This window comes from Clarias gariepinus, chromosome 27 (assembly GCF_024256425.1).
Source record: "Clarias gariepinus isolate MV-2021 ecotype Netherlands chromosome 27, CGAR_prim_01v2, whole genome shotgun sequence".
NCBI lineage: Eukaryota > Metazoa > Chordata > Actinopteri > Siluriformes > Clariidae > Clarias > Clarias gariepinus.
The window spans coordinates 1,529,672-1,551,033 of record NC_071126.1 but is presented as its reverse complement, the minus strand read 5'-3'; the positions used below and the strand labels follow the sequence as shown (position 1 = coordinate 1,551,033).

General features: G+C 39.6%; 1 protein-coding gene across 6 annotated transcripts in view; it reads left to right on the top strand.

Moving 5' to 3' along the window:
- Positions 1-21,362, top strand: part of pde4dip (phosphodiesterase 4D interacting protein) — a 71,160-nt gene that overhangs the window by 31,610 nt on the left and 18,188 nt on the right. For 4 of the 6 annotated variants that reach the window (XM_053489321.1, XM_053489320.1, XM_053489319.1 and 1 more), the window contains exons 1-15: positions 6,681-8,312; positions 9,818-9,955; positions 10,195-10,314; positions 11,431-11,514; positions 11,602-11,811; positions 11,898-12,056; positions 12,165-12,269; positions 12,351-12,488; positions 12,591-12,770; positions 13,953-14,147; positions 14,474-14,740; positions 15,190-15,256; positions 17,826-17,935; positions 20,238-20,410; positions 20,509-20,713. In XM_053489321.1, coding sequence (XP_053345296.1) covers positions 7,056-8,312; positions 9,818-9,955; positions 10,195-10,314; positions 11,431-11,514; positions 11,602-11,811; positions 11,898-12,056; positions 12,165-12,269; positions 12,351-12,488; positions 12,591-12,770; positions 13,953-14,147; positions 14,474-14,740; positions 15,190-15,256; positions 17,826-17,935; positions 20,238-20,410; positions 20,509-20,713 — 3,408 coding nt within the window. In that variant the 5' untranslated portion in view covers positions 6,681-7,055. Of the gene's footprint in view, positions 1-1,075; positions 1,130-6,680; positions 8,313-9,817; positions 9,956-10,194; positions 10,315-11,430; positions 11,515-11,601; positions 11,812-11,897; positions 12,057-12,164; positions 12,270-12,350; positions 12,489-12,590; positions 12,771-13,952; positions 14,148-14,473; positions 14,741-15,189; positions 15,257-17,825; positions 17,936-20,237; positions 20,411-20,508; positions 20,714-21,362 lie in introns of those variants that run through there. The other 2 variants (XM_053489323.1, XM_053489324.1) reach the window with 1 other exon arrangement.

Below are 21,362 nucleotides of genomic sequence, written 5' to 3'. Positions count from 1 at the left end.
AAATTAATTGGCCTAATCTAATAAATGGTTGTGCCACCCTTGGAATCAACAATAACAATCAAAATAAACATTGATAAATGGCAATGAGTCTTTTACATCACTGTGGAGAAATTTTGGCCCACTCGTCTTTGCAGAATTGTTTCACTTCAGCCACATTGAATCGGTTTTAATAATAATTATAAAAATAAAAATAAAAATTCATTTTATTTATAAAGTACTTTATATTTGTGTATAAGCAATTAAAAGCAAGAATATTATTTAATCATGAACTGGCTGTTTAAGGTCTTCTCAATTAGATTTTAGTCCAGGTTTCCACTAGGCCACTCCAAAACATTAATTTATTTTCTTTTTTTTATCATTTTTCTTTTATGTCAAGTTATCTAGGTCCTGAAGCTGTAAAGTAGCCCATCACACTACCATGTTTGACTGTTGGTATTGTGTTTTTTTTTTTAAATACTGTGTTAGTTTCACCCCAAATGTATTATGATGCCCATCTTCCAAAATGTTCAAATTTCGTCACTTTAATCCAAAATATTTGCCCAAAATTCTTGGGGATAATCAGCACGTTCTTTGGCAAATATAAAATGAGGCTTTATGTTGTTTTTTGTCAGCAGTGTCTTTTCAATAAGAAGTCCTTCAAATTTAGTTTTTCACATTTGAAAAAATACACATCATCTTTTATGTCTTTTGTACAAAATCAAATATGAACCCGATATTAAACAAGTAAAAATCAGAGTGACTCCAGCCCAGTGCAGAACATGTTTTTTTTTTTTTGTCAAATGGCTGCAACGGCTCAGATATCTAAATGTATTTATAAACAGACACACACACACACACACACACACATGCATGCCACTGTATGTAGGTCAGTGAGCGCCATGGCATACACCACCCGACTGCAATGTATTTTTTCCACAGATGAATCTATGAATATTAACAGTGTCAGTTTTCTAGTTTCTCTTATGAGTCAATATAAAATACATACACAATAATATGTCTATACAGTGCAGTTATCTGCCAGGATGCTTTATTCCTATTTAAATCAATAAACAAAACTTCACAAATCTTTTAACAGAGCCTTAAGGAGGAACTGGAGTTTGGGAAAAATCTCAAGCAAATTGAAATGCAGGTCAGAACTGGCATCTATCTATCTATCTATCTATCTATCTATCTATCTATCTATCTATCTATCTATATATATACATATATATATATCTATCTGTCTGTCCGTCCGTCCGTCCGTGTGTCTGTCCACTCAATTGAAAGTATAATGATCTTCTCTGGAAACATTACTCTAGTGGTATATAGTCTTTTCCCCTTCATGATCATGTTTTGTATTACAGTTTTTCTCAGTCGCTTTGGTGCGTTTCTCAGAACACTATTAACATTTGCACAGCAGTTAGTGCATTTCTCAAAACAATTAGTGCAAACTGCAAAACCTAGTGGATAGCCTGCAAAAGCACGTCACATGCTCAAAATTGATAATCTATTCTCCAAAAGCAAGTATTCATGTCAATGAAACTGTCAGTGTCATCAAAATGAAAAGTCTTGACACCATCTTTATGAACAAGAGAGTCAAATGGCTTTGTCATGTTTTCACTATGACAGTTTATAATTTCAGTGTTTTCCATTGCAAAAATATTTGGTGGCACCTGAAAACGCTCAAGACAGCACTATGCCCTACTTGTACAGCCATTTGAAATGTGCAGTAAAGTTACTGTAGATGTTATGGGAGGTTTGGGAGTAACTGAGACACTGAATACGTACGTTTTACATTTTTAATGTATAGAAGTGTTTGTAATTCTACAGCATTGTGCAAAAGAAAAATATGCTACAGTCACTTGTTTACTGTAGAATACATGTAAACATAAAATCACCCTTTTGGTAGAGCTGTGCACAAATGTGAACAATATACAGTTCATGTAACAGTACATACAGTATTGTACACTAAGATTTCACACACCTCCTCATGAGTGACAGCTGAAATTCACCTGAGATCAATTGTTCAATTTAGAAGACATTTCCAGGAAAAAATGATAAAGAAAGGTATAAAATTTGCTTGACAGATGACTAATATTTGACATTTGATAACTAGTTCAACAATTTTGTGTGTAATGACTCAAGCAATGAAAGTAAGACTATTAGTTTTATTGAGAACGACTATTCAGCATCTATAAGTATAATTAATTTTGACTGACATGACATAAGCAAATGGAAATGTCAAAAAAACAGCAGAGAAATGTATGAAAGCAACTGATACATGTCCAAAATCATTTGCAGTTTGTTCAGAGAAAGGAGAAATTGCTACTATGATGTGCACAAATGACTAAATGTTGTGGAGGTTGAACTAATAGTTATGAGAATTTTACTTCTGATCTGAGAAACGCACCAAAGTGACTGAGAAAAACGGTATTATTATTATTATTATCATTATTATTATTATTATTATTATTATTATTATTATTATTATTATTATTGAGATAGATGAATAGGTTGTTAATGGACAGTGAAAGAGTGACATCTAGTGGACGAGTTTTATAAAACAGGTGATTGATTTATGATGCAGCAGATTTTGGAACAGACACACACACACACACACACACACAGGAAATCCTTCAAATTTGTCCAAACAGTGTTTATTCAAATTTTTGTTTTGTTGTATTTTGGGTTTTTTATGAAGCATGGGATCGGTTGTATGTAATGCCATTTTAACATGTGTGCAGAAAATTATGCCATCTTAAAAAAATATATAATAATAAATAAATAAATTCCTTCCATAAACTAAGTCACTTTCCACACAGAGAGCCAGTGTAAAAGCGATCATTTATCCAGACTGATGCAGCATTCATATTAAATATTTATGTGACCTGTGAGAGCCATTTGTAATCATTTGTCAGCAATTTTTTATTGCTTTTCAAACACTGTGGTCACACTCGCTCGGCCTTCTTAATTTGGGCCCTGTTAGAAGGAACGGTAGGCGGCTGAAACGGCCAGTGGGTTTCTCTGACTCTTTGCTATTTCTGTCCAGTGAAGCAATAAACATTGAGATCATGTTAGTTAAAAAAAAGGCACTGATGCATATTTGCTGATTAGGATAAATAGTTTTTTGATTAGGGCATGTTTATGGGGGAGCTCTGTTATGGCGTCCTGTCTCTTTTGTCTAATACCCAGAGGCACTCTAAGTGATAAATTCACATAGTGACACCAAACAAACCTCCTAAATGTCCAAACTTTCCCCAAATATAAATGATATTTCTTTGTATTTAGTGGTTAATATGATTCATATGGCAATGCATTCGGGTTGTCAGACGTGTATTTGTGTGCTGTGTGTAAGCGAAAGTCTCAGTGCTGTTGGTGAAGTCATTTGTGTAATGACAAAAGCATGATTTGCACTTATTCTCCCAGTTTAGACATATTTAACTGTTAGAAAAGTCATGGTTAAATTTAGTCCTCTGGTCTGTAACAATGATTTCACTGACAGGGAAATTTTCCTGGGTGGCATGATGCCTTGTACCTCCAGGATCTGGCTTAGATTCCCGTCTTGGGTATGTGTGCCATGGAGCATGTTGTCCCCAGGCTTGGTGGGTTACCTCCAGGTAATCAGGTTTCCGGAATAGGCTTCAGGTCCCCGACGATCCCATACAGAATAAGCGGCATAGACGATGAGTAAATGAATGAATTAAGGGATAAATCTTGACTCATTTATGACTCTGTCCAGGATGAAGTGGTTACTAAAGATAAATGAAAATATGATTTAATCATCTGAATCATTCAAGGGTGGTATGGTGGCTCAGTGTTTGTCGCCTCACACCTCCAAGCTCCAGGTTTGATGCTGCACCCTTAGGTCTAAGCCAGGGATGTTTGAATGTTCTTCCCGTGCTTAGTGGGTTTCATCCTACATTCCAAAGACATGCATATTAGGCTAAAATGCTTATAGTGTTTGAATGTGCATATTAATGTAGACGGTCATAAAATAATAAGTAAATAAATAAAATGGTCACCATTGGCCTCCACAGTCCTTAGTTGGACTTCAGAGGTTTCGAGGTGGATAAATGGTTGGATGGCAGGATTAAGTGGCTCTGAGTTCAACACTCAGAGCCTCAGGGTTATGCCCCAGGGTTAAGGGTTCGAATCTCACTTCCTGTCTGTGAGTCCTGATCTGTTTGCATCTCTCTGTGCTTCGTCAGTTTCCTCTCAGAGGCACTGACTAGTGTTTACAAGTTACCAGTAGTGTAGTGAGGGTGTGGGTTTGTGCCATGTAATGCTTCTGCACCCCATCCAGGGTGTACCCTGCCTTGTGCCATGATTTCCCTGGCATACTGTAGGTTATAGAAAATGAATTAATGAACTAATCAGCTGATCTACAGCTCTGGCCAAAGTTCTTGAGAATGACACATCTTGAAAGAATATCAATTCTTACAAAGTCTGCTGCTTCAGTGTTTTTAGATCTTTTGTCAGATGTTACTATGGTTTACTTAAGTAAAATTACAAGCATTTCAAGTGTCGAAGGCTTTTATTGACAGGTACATTAGTTACATTAAGTTTACGTAAAGAGTCAATTTTGCAGTCTTGACCCTTCTTTTTCAAGACCTTTGCAATTCGCCCTGGCATGCTGTCAATCAAACATCTGGGCCACATCATATGAAGGACTAAACATGACATAATTATAAATAAATGAATGTGTGAATAAATAAGTAAATATAAAAATATATAAATACATAAATACAATAAGCCCTGAAAAATTGCTAAAAATATTCCTACTTTTGTTTATACACATATTTCAAGATTTCTTTATTTCTGCATTTCCACATTTCTACATGTATTTATTTGTCGCTGTATGCTGATAAGGTAGGCGGTCCCAGCCTTAGTCGAATCCGTGATTGGGCCGCAGGGCACCTCAGACAGAAGCAATCAATCTAATCAGAATTGAATTGAATTGAATTGAAATGGCTGCCACAATGTAGCACATATTCTGCGGGATCCTTAACCAAACTGTGTTTGACGGTCTTCAAGAACTTCATATCCTCACGCAGAAAGAGGAAGGGAGCGTTGGGCGTCCACGGTGCATTTTACCCAGAGGTAGATGAGCCTCAATTATATTCGGAAGTAAAACGCACCGTGGACGCCCAACGTTCCCTTCCTCTTTCTGCATAAGGATATAAAGTTGGCAGACAACTTTATATCCTCAGTCAAACACAGTTTGGTTAAGGTCAACATCCATCTCAGCATCGAGCTGAACTAAATCGTCCATTAATCTTTCGTCTATATATAAAACATAGTCATTTGCTGCGAGGTTCTCAATTTCACCGGCTAATGATTTTAACTGATTAGAGGCAGCTTGTAAAAACAAAACCAAAAAAACACCATGGTTGCCAGACAGCAGTCATTACAAGCTAAGGCATTACTAGTTGAGTCAAAACAATCTCACTTCATTTAACCAATCACGGTTTCGACTAAGGCTGGCACCGCCCACCTTATCAGCATACAGCGACAAAGAAATGTAGAAATGCAAAAATAAAGAAATGTGGAAATGCAGAAATAAAGAAATCTTGAAACATGTTAATAAACAAAAGTAGGAATACATTTAGCAATTTTCCAGGGCTTATTGTATTAATGTATTTATTTATTTCTATATTTACTTATCTATTCACACATTTATTTATTTATAATTATGTCATGTTTAGTCCTCCATAACATCATGACTGATGGTAGCTTGCATAATTAATGCTTGGGGTTTTATTTTGTTCACGCACCTCTTGAGGATTGACCTCGACTTCTCAATAGAATTAAGGTCTGTCTGGTCAGTTTCCCATGTTTTGTTTCTCGAGCCACTTAGCTATCACTTTTGCCTCCTGGCAAGGAGCTCCATCATGCTGAAAAAGGCATTGTTCACCAAACTGTTCTTGATAGTTTATCATTTTTGTACCATTCTTTATTCATGACTGTGTACATAGGCAAAAATATGAGTGCAATTATAAATTTATAAATTTAAATAATTGGATTGTTTGGGGGAAAAAATGCTTGTCCTGAGGAGACAAGGAGAGCGCTACCATCAGTCCTGTGCCATGACAACAGGTTTTTGTAAAGCTCTTCCTGAGCTCAAGTGTGTGTGTGTGTGTGTGAGAGAGAGAGAGAGGGAGAGAGAGTGTGTGTGAGAGAGAGAGAGAGTGTGCGCGCGCTGGGAATACACTAAGCCTATGTCTGTGTACCACGTGATAGCACAAGGCATGACAGGCAGCACTTTCACTTCTCTGTTAGGAGAAAATAAACCAAGAAAGTGTATGCTCGAGATTGAATATATTTAAACTTTACCTATAGAAATGATTTATTTTTATTTTTACAGGAAATAATTTGTTAAAAACTGTTATAAGTACACAAGTCAAGAGGTTGGTTTTAAGCCCTGAGCGGTTTGGACGTTAGTGAGCTTCGGCTAGCGGATTCGGCGCGGTCCATTTCACACAGAGGGGGAATCACACACACCATATACACACACATTGGTTTTAAACAGCGCTTTGAAGGAATAAAATAGACATGGATAATAGACAATATCTGAGCGTTTTAAATGTACATGATAACAATTTCTTAAACATAATTTTTTCATTAGTTAAAAAAAAGAAAAGAAAAAGACTCCCCCTGTCGGTCAGTGTGAGATGGTACAGTCCGCCTCGCTCCGGCTCTGCCACATCAGAGAGGCTCGAGAGCTGGGAGTCTGTGTTCAGGTTGGAAACTGTATCATAAAGAAATATAAAGAAACCTCTTCATGGAGACTTCTGGCGCTGTTCCTGCTGGGTTTTGGAGAGATGGTATATTTTGGCTGGTGTATGGTGAGAACCTGGCATGTTGATGAGCATGCTCTCTGAATATAAAGGTGTGGTGAGAAGACAACAGCTGAGATTTATATAATCATGGATGACATCAAGAAAATCTTTGATGTTTACGTGTCGTGATTCATACACAAGTATAGAGAGGAATTATTACAGTGTTTAAAAAACGAAACATTTGATTGTATCGCCTCATTCCAAGCTGAATTAGGGAGAACCCTACCAGGAGTCATAATGCTTGACACCAAAACCAAAGATTTGTGCCGTATCTGTGCACGGGAGCTCTACGGGAACCAGCGGAGATGGATCTTCAACCCTGCATCCAAGCTGAGCCTGCAGGTGTTGCTGACCCACGCGCTGGGCAGGCAGGTGGCGCGGGACGGGCGCAGAGAGTTTGCCTGCAGTAAGTGCGCCTTCATGCTGGACCGCATGTACCGCTTCGACACGGTTATAGCCCGGGTCGAGGCTCTGTCCATCGAGCGCATGCAAAAACTCCTGCTGGAGAAAGAGCGGCTTCGCCAGTGCATAGGGGGGCTTTACCGCAAAAACAATCCTGAAGAAACTGATTGTGAAATGCCGAAAACCACAGCCGAGACTTCACTTGTAGACACGCCGGCCTTGCCTGATGCCAAGTACAGCTCTCTGTTAGAAGAAGACCTGACATACTCTGTGTACGAGTGCTGGGCTGAGCATGATTCTCAGGGACGCACAACAGGTCCACATCAACAAACTGCACACCATCACCACCACCACCACCACCAGTGCCATACGGAGACTGATGCTGGTGCACAACTGCGCTCCAGGAAGTGCAGGGGATGCACAACACTGCGAGTGGCTGACTCCGACTACGAAGCCATCTGCAAAGTGCCCAGAAAGGTGGGAAGAAGCACCTCATGTGGACCCTCAACCCGCTGCTCTGCTAGCAATCTGACCAGCACAGAAGAAACATGCACAGAATCGGAACCTTGCGAGCCAGCCGCTCAGTCATCAAGTCTCACCGAGATCAGTCAAACTGTGGAAACTGCAGAGAATGAAAACGTCAGTCTCAGTCCGGCAACGTCTATTGAGTCACTGGACGCCCCATGTGATACCTCAGGTGACACCACAGGGGATGCCACTGGTGATGTCAGTCAGCCCTGCACATTAGCCCATCCAGACCTCTTGGTGGGACAGATGGAAGAGGAAAAGGTCATGGCACAGAGGTCCAGTACAGAGCAGAGCCCCAAAACAGGAGTGGAGCTGGCACTCAGCCTGGTTAAAAGCTTTCACCTTCGTCCAGTCCAGGTTTTCCGAGGCAGCCGACTACCTGTACCGGTCAAGCCTGTAGCTGTGCACCAGATCGCTCACACAGCACTGGACTGTTCTCTCTCTCTCCAGCCTGCTGACATGGTTCATCTCAGCACCCAGCAGGAACTGCAGCTGGACCTGGCTGAGATTGAGGCACTTTGGATGGACGATTATGTCCCATGTGGGCCTCTGGGCTTCCAGGAGGTACAACATCATATCTGCTTGATTGGGAAGGAAGTAATAGAACAGAAAGGTTTCTGTGCCATGTTTAGATATTTACGTGTCTAAGAGGAGAAACCTCATGTCCATATTTTGTAATTCTTTTCACCACTCAGCATTCTCTGAGCAACACACCCTCTGCCATGACAACAGTTGTTGTAGGCAACACTGCTTACGACTGCCACCCAGTCCTCGGAGGGGTTTTCCTTTGTTCCTGTTATTAAATGCAGGCTTATATGCAGATGCATATAAGCACGCATACACCAGAAGTGCTTGAGTGTTATAGCGTATAATTTTTACCATAGTAACAACCCTGGTATTAGTACAAACAGGCACAAGTGTTTAGTGTGTTAACACTGTATTAGTCATTTCAGCTCTGATGTTCACACTGGGTCTCTGGCCCTAAACTGACGGGACTATCCAGGGCCAGCTTTAATTTAGCAACACCACAGCAGGCAGTTATACACTCTTCATGCTTCAGGAGAAAACATAATCTTTTATTTTTTGCTGTCTGGAATATAGGTAAAATTATACGCATTTCAAAAGAATTTAGTGATGCAGGAAATTGTTTTAAATTTATGGATTCATGCAGTGGGAGACAGAGTGAAAGTAAACACAGATAGATGTGTCAAACGAATAAGGCGCTATCTAGGAAAAAGAGACTTCCTGTGGAAGGCATAGAGAGTGACAGTTCTGTGTTAGTTAACAGCAGTGGAAGCATATTATATAGAAATGGCTGGAAATATTATAATGACTTTTTGACCGATCATAGTACTTTTTAGTTTGTGCTTTTAAAATACTAAATAATAATATTAATAATACTAATAATAATAATGGCAAAAATATGAGGGGCATTTAATTCACTTCCTTTATTTCTCTATAGGGCTGCACGATATTGGGAAAATATGCGATATGCAATATTGTTGTTGAATATTGCGATAACGATATTTCTTGGGATATAACATTTACCTAGAGAAATGCATTTATTATTATTATTATTATTGTTTTTTTTTTTTTTTATCATTATATATGTAATGATTATGCTAAAATAAACAGGTAATAGATATTCGTCTGATGTAATTAAATCTAATTCAGGCTAAAAAGAAACTATATGTCAAGGAAGTTGCAAATATTTAGACTTCCAAACACTATAAATGACTTAAAACCCTCGGCAGATATTCAGATTTATGGTTTGCCGTTACCATAGACCTGCACATATCCCAGTGTTTCACTAGTAGAAACTGACTGCCTGCTTTATGTCTGATACATTTAAATCGTTCAGATGTTTTACTGCAGCTAGGATTCTTATCACCGTACTGTTATTAAAGCTTTCTGTAAATGTCAATCGCTTTTACACCTTCATTCACCAGAAAGTTCATTACATGTTTGACTTGAATTAGGAAGATATGCATCTCGGAATAGTGGGTAAAGGTACACAAAATAAAAATGTGAATTTCACTTTTGTTTGTGTGTGTACGTGTGTTTATCAGAAGCTGATTTCGGAGCAGCAGGTTCAGCTGGTGCAGTATGAAAACGCAGCTGGTCAGTGTGTGACAGAACTGCAGAAGGCGCAGCTAGAGGTCCAGTCTCTCCAGGCTAAGATCAGGGAGAGTGAAGCCAACAACAAGGTACAAACCATCTTCATATGCTTTATTACTGTCAACATAATAAAGTTATTGAGTTGCTTGTTAAGGGTGTATCATATCATTCAGCACGAGGCTGTGGATTTTTGAAAAGTTTGATTATTCCTGTGGTGCTGTGGTATCTCAGGAAGTACAGGATGTGCAGTGTCAGCTGTTCCTGATAAAAAGAGTTCATTTCTGTGTACTTAATTTGTTCTGTGTGTGTGTGTGTGTGTGTGCTGCAGAAGCTGCAGCAGCGACTCGGAGTCATGGAGTGTGAGCTAATGTCTTTCCAGGAGAGAGCACAAGGACAGGAGAGAACTATCCAGACTCTAAGTGACTCCCTCAGCACTAAGGACAACGAGGTGTGTTTGTGTCTCTCATGTTACCTTCTGAACTGGACCAGATGGAGGCATTACCACTGATGTTAATACATGAGTGTCAAAGCTGCAGTCCTTTTACCAAGTCAAAGGTTTTACTAAGAGTCATCACTAGAGATAAGAAAAAGATTGATTCAGATACATGTTGCGATTCTTGTGTCAAAATGTATCAGCAAACTGACTCGAAAATCGAAGTTAATAAAAAAAATTATATTTGATTTATGTATGTTTGCGTTTGAGGTGGGAAAATCGTTCTATTCCTGTATAATCAAACAGCAGAGCATTAAGGAAGGCGATTATTTGTGTTAAGTTGTGTTTAGAATTTAACTAAACCTGAAAAAAAAATCATGATATGTACAGAATCACAATACAAATAAAATCGGCACCTAGGTATCGAGATAATATTGTATCGCGTGACCCCTGGTGGTTCTAATCTCAGTTCAGTATTTATTCGTTATATATACTGTATATATTACTACACAGTGAAGTTTATTATTCTCTGCAAATCCCAGCTTTGTTAGTAGGCTGGGGTCAGAGCGCAGGGTCAGCCATCATACAGCGCCGCTGGAGCAGACAGGGTTAAGGGTCTCTCTCCAGGGCCCAACAGCGGCAACTTGGCAGAGCTGGGGCTCGAACCATCAACCTTCCGATCAGTAATCAGTAACCAATCACAGTCATCACTGTACTTTGCTTGAAGGCTTTTTAAATGTCAATCACTTGTATGCCGTTAGTCATAAGAAATTTCATCACAATCCCGGTTTGACTTGAACAATTGTCAAAGTTCAAGGAGGAACACTGATAACAACAGTAGCAAATTTTCCAGAAATAAAAGACTCCATGTTGGATAAGTGCTACCACTGGCTTACAGGATTCCCGTCATGCTTTCCTTCTTAGACTGAGATGCCGGTGGAGGGACGTGGCATCGAAGGGCGTGTATATTTAAATAAATTAATAAAAAAAGATTGCTTTTAGACACATAAAATCCTCGTGTTTAAGGTTGTTTTTGATTATTGCACATTAACAGTCATATCAGCAATGGGGAGAATCAGTCTTTGTGGATTTCAGTGTAATTCTCTAACAGGAGTGTTTTTGATGACTCAGGTTGCTGACCTTCAGCAGCACATAGAGGAGCAAAAGCAGCTTTTGATTTCGCTGAAGAAGCAGAACCAACATGAGCAGCTGCAGGTGAGACGTTCTTCTTTCATACACACCTGTACACTTTCATATGTTCTTGTACACACTCATATAACCAGAGCATACGTCTGTGTGTAGACATCCACTACAGCACCCAGTCTCCTGCAGGCTGAGCTGTTAGAGCTTCAAGCCTCACTGTTTTCAACCCAGCTGGAGATACAGAGCGTCCAAAGAGCCCAGCGCCAGGCCCAGAGACGAGAGGACGAGCTGGCACGTGCCAACCAGCGCCTCCTTAATGATCTCCAGGGGGTGCAGGATCAACGCCGGGAAGCTGAGTTACACAATCAAGTGAGATCCAAAAAAGCAGAGTTATCTCTATGTATGTGTGTGTATGAGAGGGAAAGATATGAATTGAATTTGTCCGTCACCCATAGGAGCTGCTTGCTGCTCTGCAGAGAGCACGCTCAGACCTGGAGCAGATGGAGGAGAAGTGGAAGGAGGGAAAGGGAGACAAAGAGAGCGAGGTGGAGGAAAGAGAGAGAACCATCAGGGAGATAAAGACCAGGCTGCAGCACAAAGAACAACTGCTACACGTGAGCATCGAACGCACAGCGCACGCGTTAATGAAGCATGCTAAGCAGGCCTCAGACTGGATGTGACTAACCCTAGGTACACTTCTTAATTCCACAAATCATCCACAGGACTACACTGAGCTGCTGGACGAACAGAAAGAAGCAGGAGGAAGCAGAGATGTCCTGGTCCACAAGCTCAAGTTACGCATTCAGGAAAGAGACCGAGCCCTGGAGGTAGACGTCTGTGCTTTGATGAATGCCGTAATTCTGGACATGACTTTCATCACATAATTTGTGTTGTGTTCGTTCCTCAAGCGCGCTGTGGACGAGAGGTTTGTGTGTGTGGAGCAGAAGGAGACGGAGGTCCGCAAGCTGCAGCTGCTCCTCCGGGAGAAAGAGAGAGACCTGCAGAAACTGCGCTGTGTCCTCTCTAACAACGAGGAGACCATTACGGTATTATTAACACACACTTACACTCGTGCACACTGATTCATCTGTATAGCATGTCATCCGAGTGTTTTTCGTGTGTGTATGTATGTGTGTGTGATGTGTTAGAGTTTGGAGGTGTTGTTGCGGGGTAAATCTATAGAGCTGGAGCAGGTGAGTGAAGCCTGGAGGGGGAGCCAGCGAGTCCAGCGCGAGTGTGAGGACAGACACACCTGCAGCACGAGAGAGAGAGATACACTCATCGGCCAACTCCAGGCAGCACTACACACACGCACAAAAGACGTCGAGGTAAGGACTGGACTTAGTTCGGTCTCAATACATACAGTACATATCCTCTGACCTGCCACCTCGTGAGGTACACCTTGCTAGTACTTGGTTGGACCTCTTTTACCTTTAGAAATGTTTGGGCATTAGATTCCACAAGTTGCTGGAAACATTCCTTTTTGGATTGTGAGATTGTGTTCAGCAATCGTATTGACATGACAGCATCACACAGCTGCTGCAGATCTGTCGGCTGCGTATCCATGATATCCCGTTCCACTGAATCTCAAAGGTGCTCTTTTGGATTGGGATCTGGTGACTGTGGAGGCCATGTGAGCTCACTGTCATGCGCAAGAAACCAGTTTCAGATGATTTTAGCTGTGTGACATGTCACATTATTATATGGGACCACGTGAATGGTACCTTTAGTTGTTCAGTCCCAGATTGCCTGTAGTGTGTGAATGGGTGTGTGTATGTATGTGTGTGTGCCCTGCGATAGATTGGCACCCTGTCCAGGGTGTACCCCTGCCTCGTGCCCTAAGCCTCCTGGGATAGGCTCCAGGTCCCCGTGACCCTGAATACAGGAGAAGATAAAACCCTGAATTGAGAGATAAAATAGATTCTGCAATTTAATTACTGTTTCGTTGGCCAATTCAGTTCATTTTTAATATTCGGATTTAATTAACACTTGGTAAACCTGCCAAAGTTAAATGATACAAATTAATGAAAATATTTAAAAGCAACTTTTCTTTAAATGCAGCAGTATTATTCTCGAGTTTATGTGCAGTGGGTGAAATACCTCCACCTGCTGGTGAGGTAGAGCAGAAGATCAGCAGAGGAAAAAATATTATTGTTTTAAACATGACAAGGAGAATGTACACAGCATTTCAGTGTTTACTAAATTCTCCTAAAAAATTATATATTTTTGTAAAGATTCATACCTCCTTTAGGAAGACAAATCAGACAATTAACGTAAGGGCTATTCAATCGAAAATTCCAATGCCCAAACGTTTAGACTGAACATAAAACGTCTAAACATTGAAATCATATTGAGATATGTTAACATAGTCAGAATAAATTGGCTGTAAAAGTGCACATGAAATTGCGCATTAATTCATCTCCAAATAGCAAAATGAACAGAAAAAGAAACATTTGTAATAATTGTGTGTTTTCAGCCATTTGTAGTGATTGTGTATGGTTCTCCTGCAGGAGTTAACAGCTGCTCTCCTCAGTAAGCTGCCCCTGAGCTCCGGCGAGGTCGAAGAGAAACTGAAAGCTCGGCTGCAGATTAAGGAGCGTCTTTTTCAGGAGCTGCTCGCGGAGCACGGCCGACAGACCCAGGAGCACCACACACACATCCAGGAGCTGCTTAACGCTGCCCGCACCAGGGAGCAGTGCATCAAGGTGATCTACACCACAGACCTCAGCTCATGTTAGAGGCAGTTGTTTAAGCAGTTGTGTAAGTAAATGAAAATTCAAAAGAATTTACTCTGAAGAAGACACATAACCAGTTTGTCATATTCGCATGTTTCCTAATTTCTCTTACATCAACTAAAACGCCGGCCATTCATACGAAAATTTGGAATAAATTGGCTGTAAAAGTGCACATGAATTTGCACATTAATTAATCTATGAGATAAATATTATAGCAAAAATTGCCTTAAGATTAAGTTTAAGAATGTAGAGCTACATTCAGATGATCCTCCGTAAACTTTGACTCCATTTCCCAGGATTCAGCAGAGCGTGCGGGTAAGGTGATGTCAGAGCAGACGGCGCGTCTGCAGGAGCTGCGCAGGCAGGTGATGTCTGCAGGAAGCAGATCACCGAGTGCAACAGAGCATTTTGAAGATGTACAACTCCTCCAGGAGGAGCTCAGGCTGGCGCTGTCCAAAGACAAAGAGGCCCAGAGGGAGCTGTCTGTCCTGCGCTTGGCTTTAGCCAACACCCAGGAGCACTTCCAGACCCAGACTTCACAGCTGAACTCTTTCAACCACACGGTCAGCACACATCCAAACCAGTACCTGCCTATAAACACACACAGCGCTAAGCAGTCAGAGGAGTTAAAGTTAGAAATGAAAAGTATTAACCCTAGGCGGTAACGTGAGAACACAAGCAGGATTACAGCTCCACAGTCCATTATTAGAAAATATACACGGGTGAAAAAATCAGGCTAGTGGACAGGAAATTTAAGGAAAAATGTATATTCTTGCTTCTTGTAAATTAATGCTAAAAAATTAAAAATTCAATTTGCTAGGTAATTAAAAATTAATTACCTAGCAAATTATCTAGTTATACATTACTACATTAGCTCCCAGCAAAATCCTAGGAACTGGTCAGGACACTGGAGCTCACACTTCCCAAGGGGTCTAGCTAATAAATGTCTCATTAGTCCACATATACTGTATATTTATTGTACACTGTATGCTTGTTTATCTGTATTTAACAGAGTAAACCTGAGCATCTGGTGCCCATGGAGACGGAGCATGCAGCCAGTTCACACACTGATACAGGAGGTGGGCATGAGGACACGCACCTGTTTGGGCTCTAATCCCATCTCCTATACTTACATTTCGGAGTTGTTGTATGTTCCGCTGCCTTGATCTGTGCATCACTAACCTGAATAACTGTTGTTGTGTAAGTGTTTATGTAGATGATGGCAAGCATGTTTCAATTTTGCACAGTGTCGTCTTTGATAGACTGAAAATTTGCTGACTTAATTTTTTTTTATTATTGTTTTTTTTTTTTTTTTTACTTTTATTATTGTATTACTTAATAGTGCAATGCAGTCATTTTTTAAATGATATATTTATTTAACTTAAATCTAGAATTAAGGCCAACTTAAAATGTACTCTGCTTTTTATATTTTCGATTATTGTAACCTGCTTCAGTGTGAAAAAACTGTGGTACACTTAAGTCATTTATAAAAAAAAAAATTCATTACGTTAAAATCTTTTATGATTCATATAATGAATTTTTAGCAACTTAGACACAAGATACTGTATAATGCTGATCATAACATTCTTTTAAAACTTGTGTGTGTTAGCCAGATTTAGTCTCAATGTGAGCTTGTGCATGCAAAAATAACATAAACTGTTGTTACATGAATGCATGAGAAGTGTCAGTCGTGTTCAGGGTGAAGAAATTTTCATAATAAGGAATTTGTTTCTGTAGTAGATAGAATTATCATGTGTGGTTCTGCTTTATGATGTGGAATTTGTAATGGGAAGACTGGAAGAAATGAAAGAAACAAGGTTGCCTGCTCAGTGCCATCCTCACATTTATGAACACCTGCTCATCTTTCACTTTTTGAGAAAACCATGTCTCATTTACTTGTACGTTTTTCTCCACCAGATGAAAAGTTGACCACCTATGAGTGGTTTCAGCTTCTAGAGCTAACAGGCATTGAAATAAATATCTGCAATCTTTATCACAAGTGTTCCAAAGGTGCAAAATCTTTTCTCTTGAACTGATTGCAAAATCTTTAAAAAAAAAAAAAAAAGAAAAAGAAAAACTCTCCTGAACTGTTTTTTCCCCCTACATACACTACAAAGTCAGACTAGCCAAAAGTTTGTGCACACTTGACATAACACTCGTATGTGCCTTAGTTCCACTCTTCTGGGAAAACTTTCCATTAGATTTAGAAGCATGGCTGTTAGGATTTGGGTTCATTCAGCTATAAGAGCATCAGTTCAGACACTGATATTGAGACGTCAAAGAGACTCCGGTTCATCCCAAACGAGTTTAGTGGTGTTGAGGTCAGTCAGGGCTCTGTGCAGGACTCAAGTCCTTCCACTCCGACCGTCTCTTACGTAGCACGTCCTCATGGAGCTAGATTTGTGCAAAGGCGCATCATCATGCTGGAACAGGTTTGGGACTCTTCATTCCAGTGGAGGGAAACCCTATTGCTCCAGAATATACAACGAATCTTTATACAACTGTTTGCTTCCAAATTTGTGGCAACAGTTGGGGGAAGTCACATTTCACATAGCGTACCCTTTTCCTTTGTCCACAGTCACAAGCACAATCTACCAACAATCCCAGAAAACTACACTGGAAACCGTGTCACCTGTAACACATTAGCCCACTATTGCTACAACAATTATTACTAATAATTATTATTATTGTACACAAATAATAATTTTCATTTACTTATATATCAACATGGGTGCCCCCAAGGTCACTTTACAAAGTCCAGTATTAAGTAAAATTGGTAAGGTTCTTGAACGCTTGCTTACTTTTTTGTTCCCATGAACAAACATTATTCTGGTAGCTTTATCAAACACAACTCTCTTAAGAACATTTTGTGCTGTGATTCTCTAAAGGGCTCAGAATTTATTTACAGAAATTTACAGATTTGCCGGCAAATCTGCGAAATGAAACTCTCATCTTTATCCAAAATAGGCAGATGTTTCAAGTATTACTCTTTATACAGTAAGCTGCATATTACATTATATTCTTAGCTATTTTTATAATTAGTTTTATAATTATTAAGCATATTTTTAGACATTATTACTAATTCCATATGTTAGCAGACAGTTTTGCTTATTTTTATCATACGTTGCTAGAAAGTAGTAAAATCATCTGAAAAAAGAAGGTAGCTTGAAATGAATAAAAATGTGCACATTTGTGAATATTCATTTTATAATTGATTTATAGTAAAGTAAAAAAAAATTATCAATGAAAATATGAAACCAAAATTACTGAATTGAACATACCTTCAAATCTGCTTTTTTTTTTTTTTTTTACAGTGCATGTATTGGCATGTTTATATTAACAGTACTAAAACCATAACAGTATTTTCTAGATCTTTTTATATTTAATACCAAGACTGGAGATCGCTTGGCAGGAACTGTCTTGTTTCTGTTTCCTTCCTGTCTGTAAACAGCTCTCTAATGAGACAGACTTGACTTTAGTCAGTGTTTCAGTAGTCTGTGTGGTGTCCCGTAAGTGTGTTAAACAGACTGTGTGGATCACATTATTGTATTTCCATGCTGATAAAACAGTTTCTATATAACCTTGTGTGGAGTGATTTAGTGTGTGTGTGTGTGTGTGTGTGTTAACTTCGTCACGGTGTTGTTCCAGATTCTACTTCAGACGTAGAGGAGGAGGAAGACAGGATTAGTGACTTCGCAGAGAGTACAGAGGAAGAGGAGCACGGCCGAGTCTCAGCACAGGCTTTATTCAATAAGCAGGTAGAACCTGAACACTGCACACACACAGATATTTCTTTACACTGAGCTGTATATCAGTACTTACTTCTGATTTTTGCTCTCTGTAGAAGTGTTTTGAGTTTTATTTCTATGGCTTCTACTCACGAGCCAGTTTTCATTAGAGGTCATGGAAATATTCATTATTTAAAAAAAAAAATACTTATGACTGATGATAGGAAGGAGTATCATTCGCCATATGTCCTCCCTCAGACGCCTTAAAACCTGGCAGTAGAATTTGCTGTTGATGGTTTGGCCCCCGGGGACAAAGCCTCGGGGTAAAATGCTCGTGCAAATTTTTTTGCCATTTTTTTGGGGTCATGAAGATGATGGGCTCTTGCATCCGGAAGCCTGTTGCTTCATCTCAGGGTCGTATGGCTCGAGATGAAGGACTACAACATGCTGACGGAGTTCCTGGCAGACTTTAACGCAATGTTCCTTCTGCTCCTGGGTCAGCAGTCTGGGGACAAACTTGGCATCAACATGGCGCATGTTCGAATTACACATGAGAATTGCCTGGATTGTCCTGTATGACACACCAACAGTGGCAGCTGTGTTGTGGATTGTTCTCCGAAAATCATCATACACAATTTTCGGAGATAGGGCTCATTAAAGGTCTTCCTCTCTCGTCATCTTCCAGTGATGTTCTTCTGCTCTTCAAGCTTTTGTGCCACTTAAAACACCTCGAACGACTCATTGCATCATTGCCATTAATTTGTCATGTCAAATCCTGCCAAACGTCTCTTAATGTCTCTGGCAGATTTGCCCAGTTTCACGGAGAACTTCATGATCGCTCTTTGTTCTAACTGGCTGTCTATAATGAAATAGCAGTGGTCATGCACATGATCAGAATAGCACCAGCTGCAGATGTACACAGAATGATGTATTTTGGCACACTAACTTATAAAGAGTGGTGATCCCTGTGATCTGTTGGCATGTTACAAAACTAGTCTCAACTTTTTGATCCCACATCATACAAGCAGCCAGTCATGTTTACTTTCCATCAATGCACAGCAAAGTATATATATATTTATTTAATATACCCAGTCTGTTCTGTTATCTTACATTAAACCGAATGTTAGATTTACTAATTTACTCATTTTGTACTCTTTTCAAAGGTACTTTAAATGAATTATGTATGTAGTATGTAGTATGTAGAAATGTATTTATTTCTATAAGTCAACACAATGTAAAGCTTTAGAGATTGCTGTGCTATCGGCTATATACTGTAGGATATATTACACTGCAGGATGTGCTGTTATTGGAAAACAATCATGGAAAATTAAACTGTTGCTTTCTGTCACAAAACTGCAATTTATTTCTGCTCCATAAAGGTTATTGTGTCACTTTGTTCATAAATTTGTTTTCCCATCAGACACTGATTCAGCAGCTCTCATAGGCCACTTTATTAGGAATACACCTGCTCTCTCATGCAATAAGAGGGATAAGAGATGCCCTGCATCCCAGTGTACTTACTCTATGTCATATTTAATTAATGTCAGATTTTTTAATTATTTCTAAAAGTAAATTAGAGTATTACAAAAGCCAGTTCACAAAGTATTGCAACAAAAACAAACAGGATATGCGAGGATATTACGGCTAGGGTTCAAAATTTTAATTACTCAGATGAAGATAATTTACAAAATAGAGAGTACATATGTACTAAATGAGATTTTACTTAACATCATGTCCAAGAGCTTCAGACACTATTAACATTAAATATCAAATGGGGACAAAAGTGATCTCTGTGACTTTAAAGATACAGTGAAGCAAATATTAAGTGATAGAGATGGCGAACAATTGATTCAGTCATCTATCGCAATTATTTAGTGTCACATTGACTTCAAACCCAATTTTTACCCAATTAATGATTTTTTTATTTATAAACTGTATATTTGGTTTCAAAGCGGTAAAATGTTGCAGTTTCTTCGTAACCCTACCGGTGGGAACACTCTTCACTGGTTAGTCACTGGTGGTAAGTAAACTATTTACACATTGGTGTAATGACGAATTATTTGCTAAACTTCTGAAAAATAACATCTTATATACAATCGCACTTTATTTAAAACATCACAGTTACTGTACAGAATCGCAATACAAATTGAACCGACATCTAGTGATATTGTGATAATATCGTATCATCCCTGGTGATTCCTATCTCTATTGTCTGGTCTTTGTGTGTACAGATGTTATTGGTAAAGTAGACAATGATTGTATGAGTAAATTGCAATCAGACGCTGCAGACACCTGATCATCCAGTGACTCGTTCTTTGTTCCAACACCACAGGGCTACGAGCAGCATGGAGGAGCTGCGCTATCTCAGACTCCTGCAGAGGTGGAGGGCCAGGGCCTGGCTGAGGTCAAGCTGTTAGTGGAACAGAAGCAGGCGGTTGAGCAGAAACTGTGGGAGCTTAAGGCTCAGCTAGAGAAGTCTGGCTTCACTTCTTTTTCTCAGATGAGGTGTGTGCATCCACGTCCAGTTAAACAAACGTTTGTCTAGAGATCACACTCATCCTCATGGAGTTCTCTTGATGTGACGATGTGACGTGTTATCACAGGAGAGCCTTGCTCAGCCTGCGCATGGAGAACGAAGAGCTCCGAAACACACTGAGAAGACCTGAGTCAGAGGAAGAAACACATGCACTCTTAGAAGAACAGAGAGCAAGAGGAGTGCAGTGGCAGTCTGAACCGTGTGAGGGGAAGAAGAGATGCAGCAGAGTGCTTTGTCTCGACCCGGGAACACAGCTTTCTCATTCCACACAGGTAAACATCAATTAAAGCGCTTATACTGTATTTCACAGATGACTGTAGATCCATGCTACCTCAATACTTATTTAAGAGCTGATGATGATAGTGATGATGTTATAGGCAGCGGCTTTATCACTGGGAAATAGGCTTCCACAATAGAATAAAAATAAGAAAATAATGTTTGTTTGTTTGTTTTGCATGGTGCACCTCTTCAGGAGTTCAGTTTTATGAAACTTAACACCTTTACTTTAATCGAGGCCGTCCTACTGCTAGGGCTGTTTAAGGTCTTGGCTGTGGCTCACAACTCCATTTAGTTGTTGTTTAACTACACTATATTGGGCAAAAGTATTCCAGTTTATCCTTAATGTGCTCGATGGGGTTGATGTCAGGGCTCAGCGCAGGCCAGTCAAGTTCTTCCACAATAAACTCTTTAAACCATGTCTTTATAGTCCTTGTTTTGTTCACTGGGGCACAGTCATGTTGGAATAGTAAAGGGCTTCTCCAAACTGTTGCCAGAAAGTTTGAAGCGTAGCATTGCCTAAGATATGCTCAAGCCAAGTCGATATAGTGTATGTTGTATCTGAGAACTTTAGGAAGCCATGGCATCCTCCATTATTGCTATGTCTTATCTGAAATCCTCTCAACCAATAAAAATATATTTTAC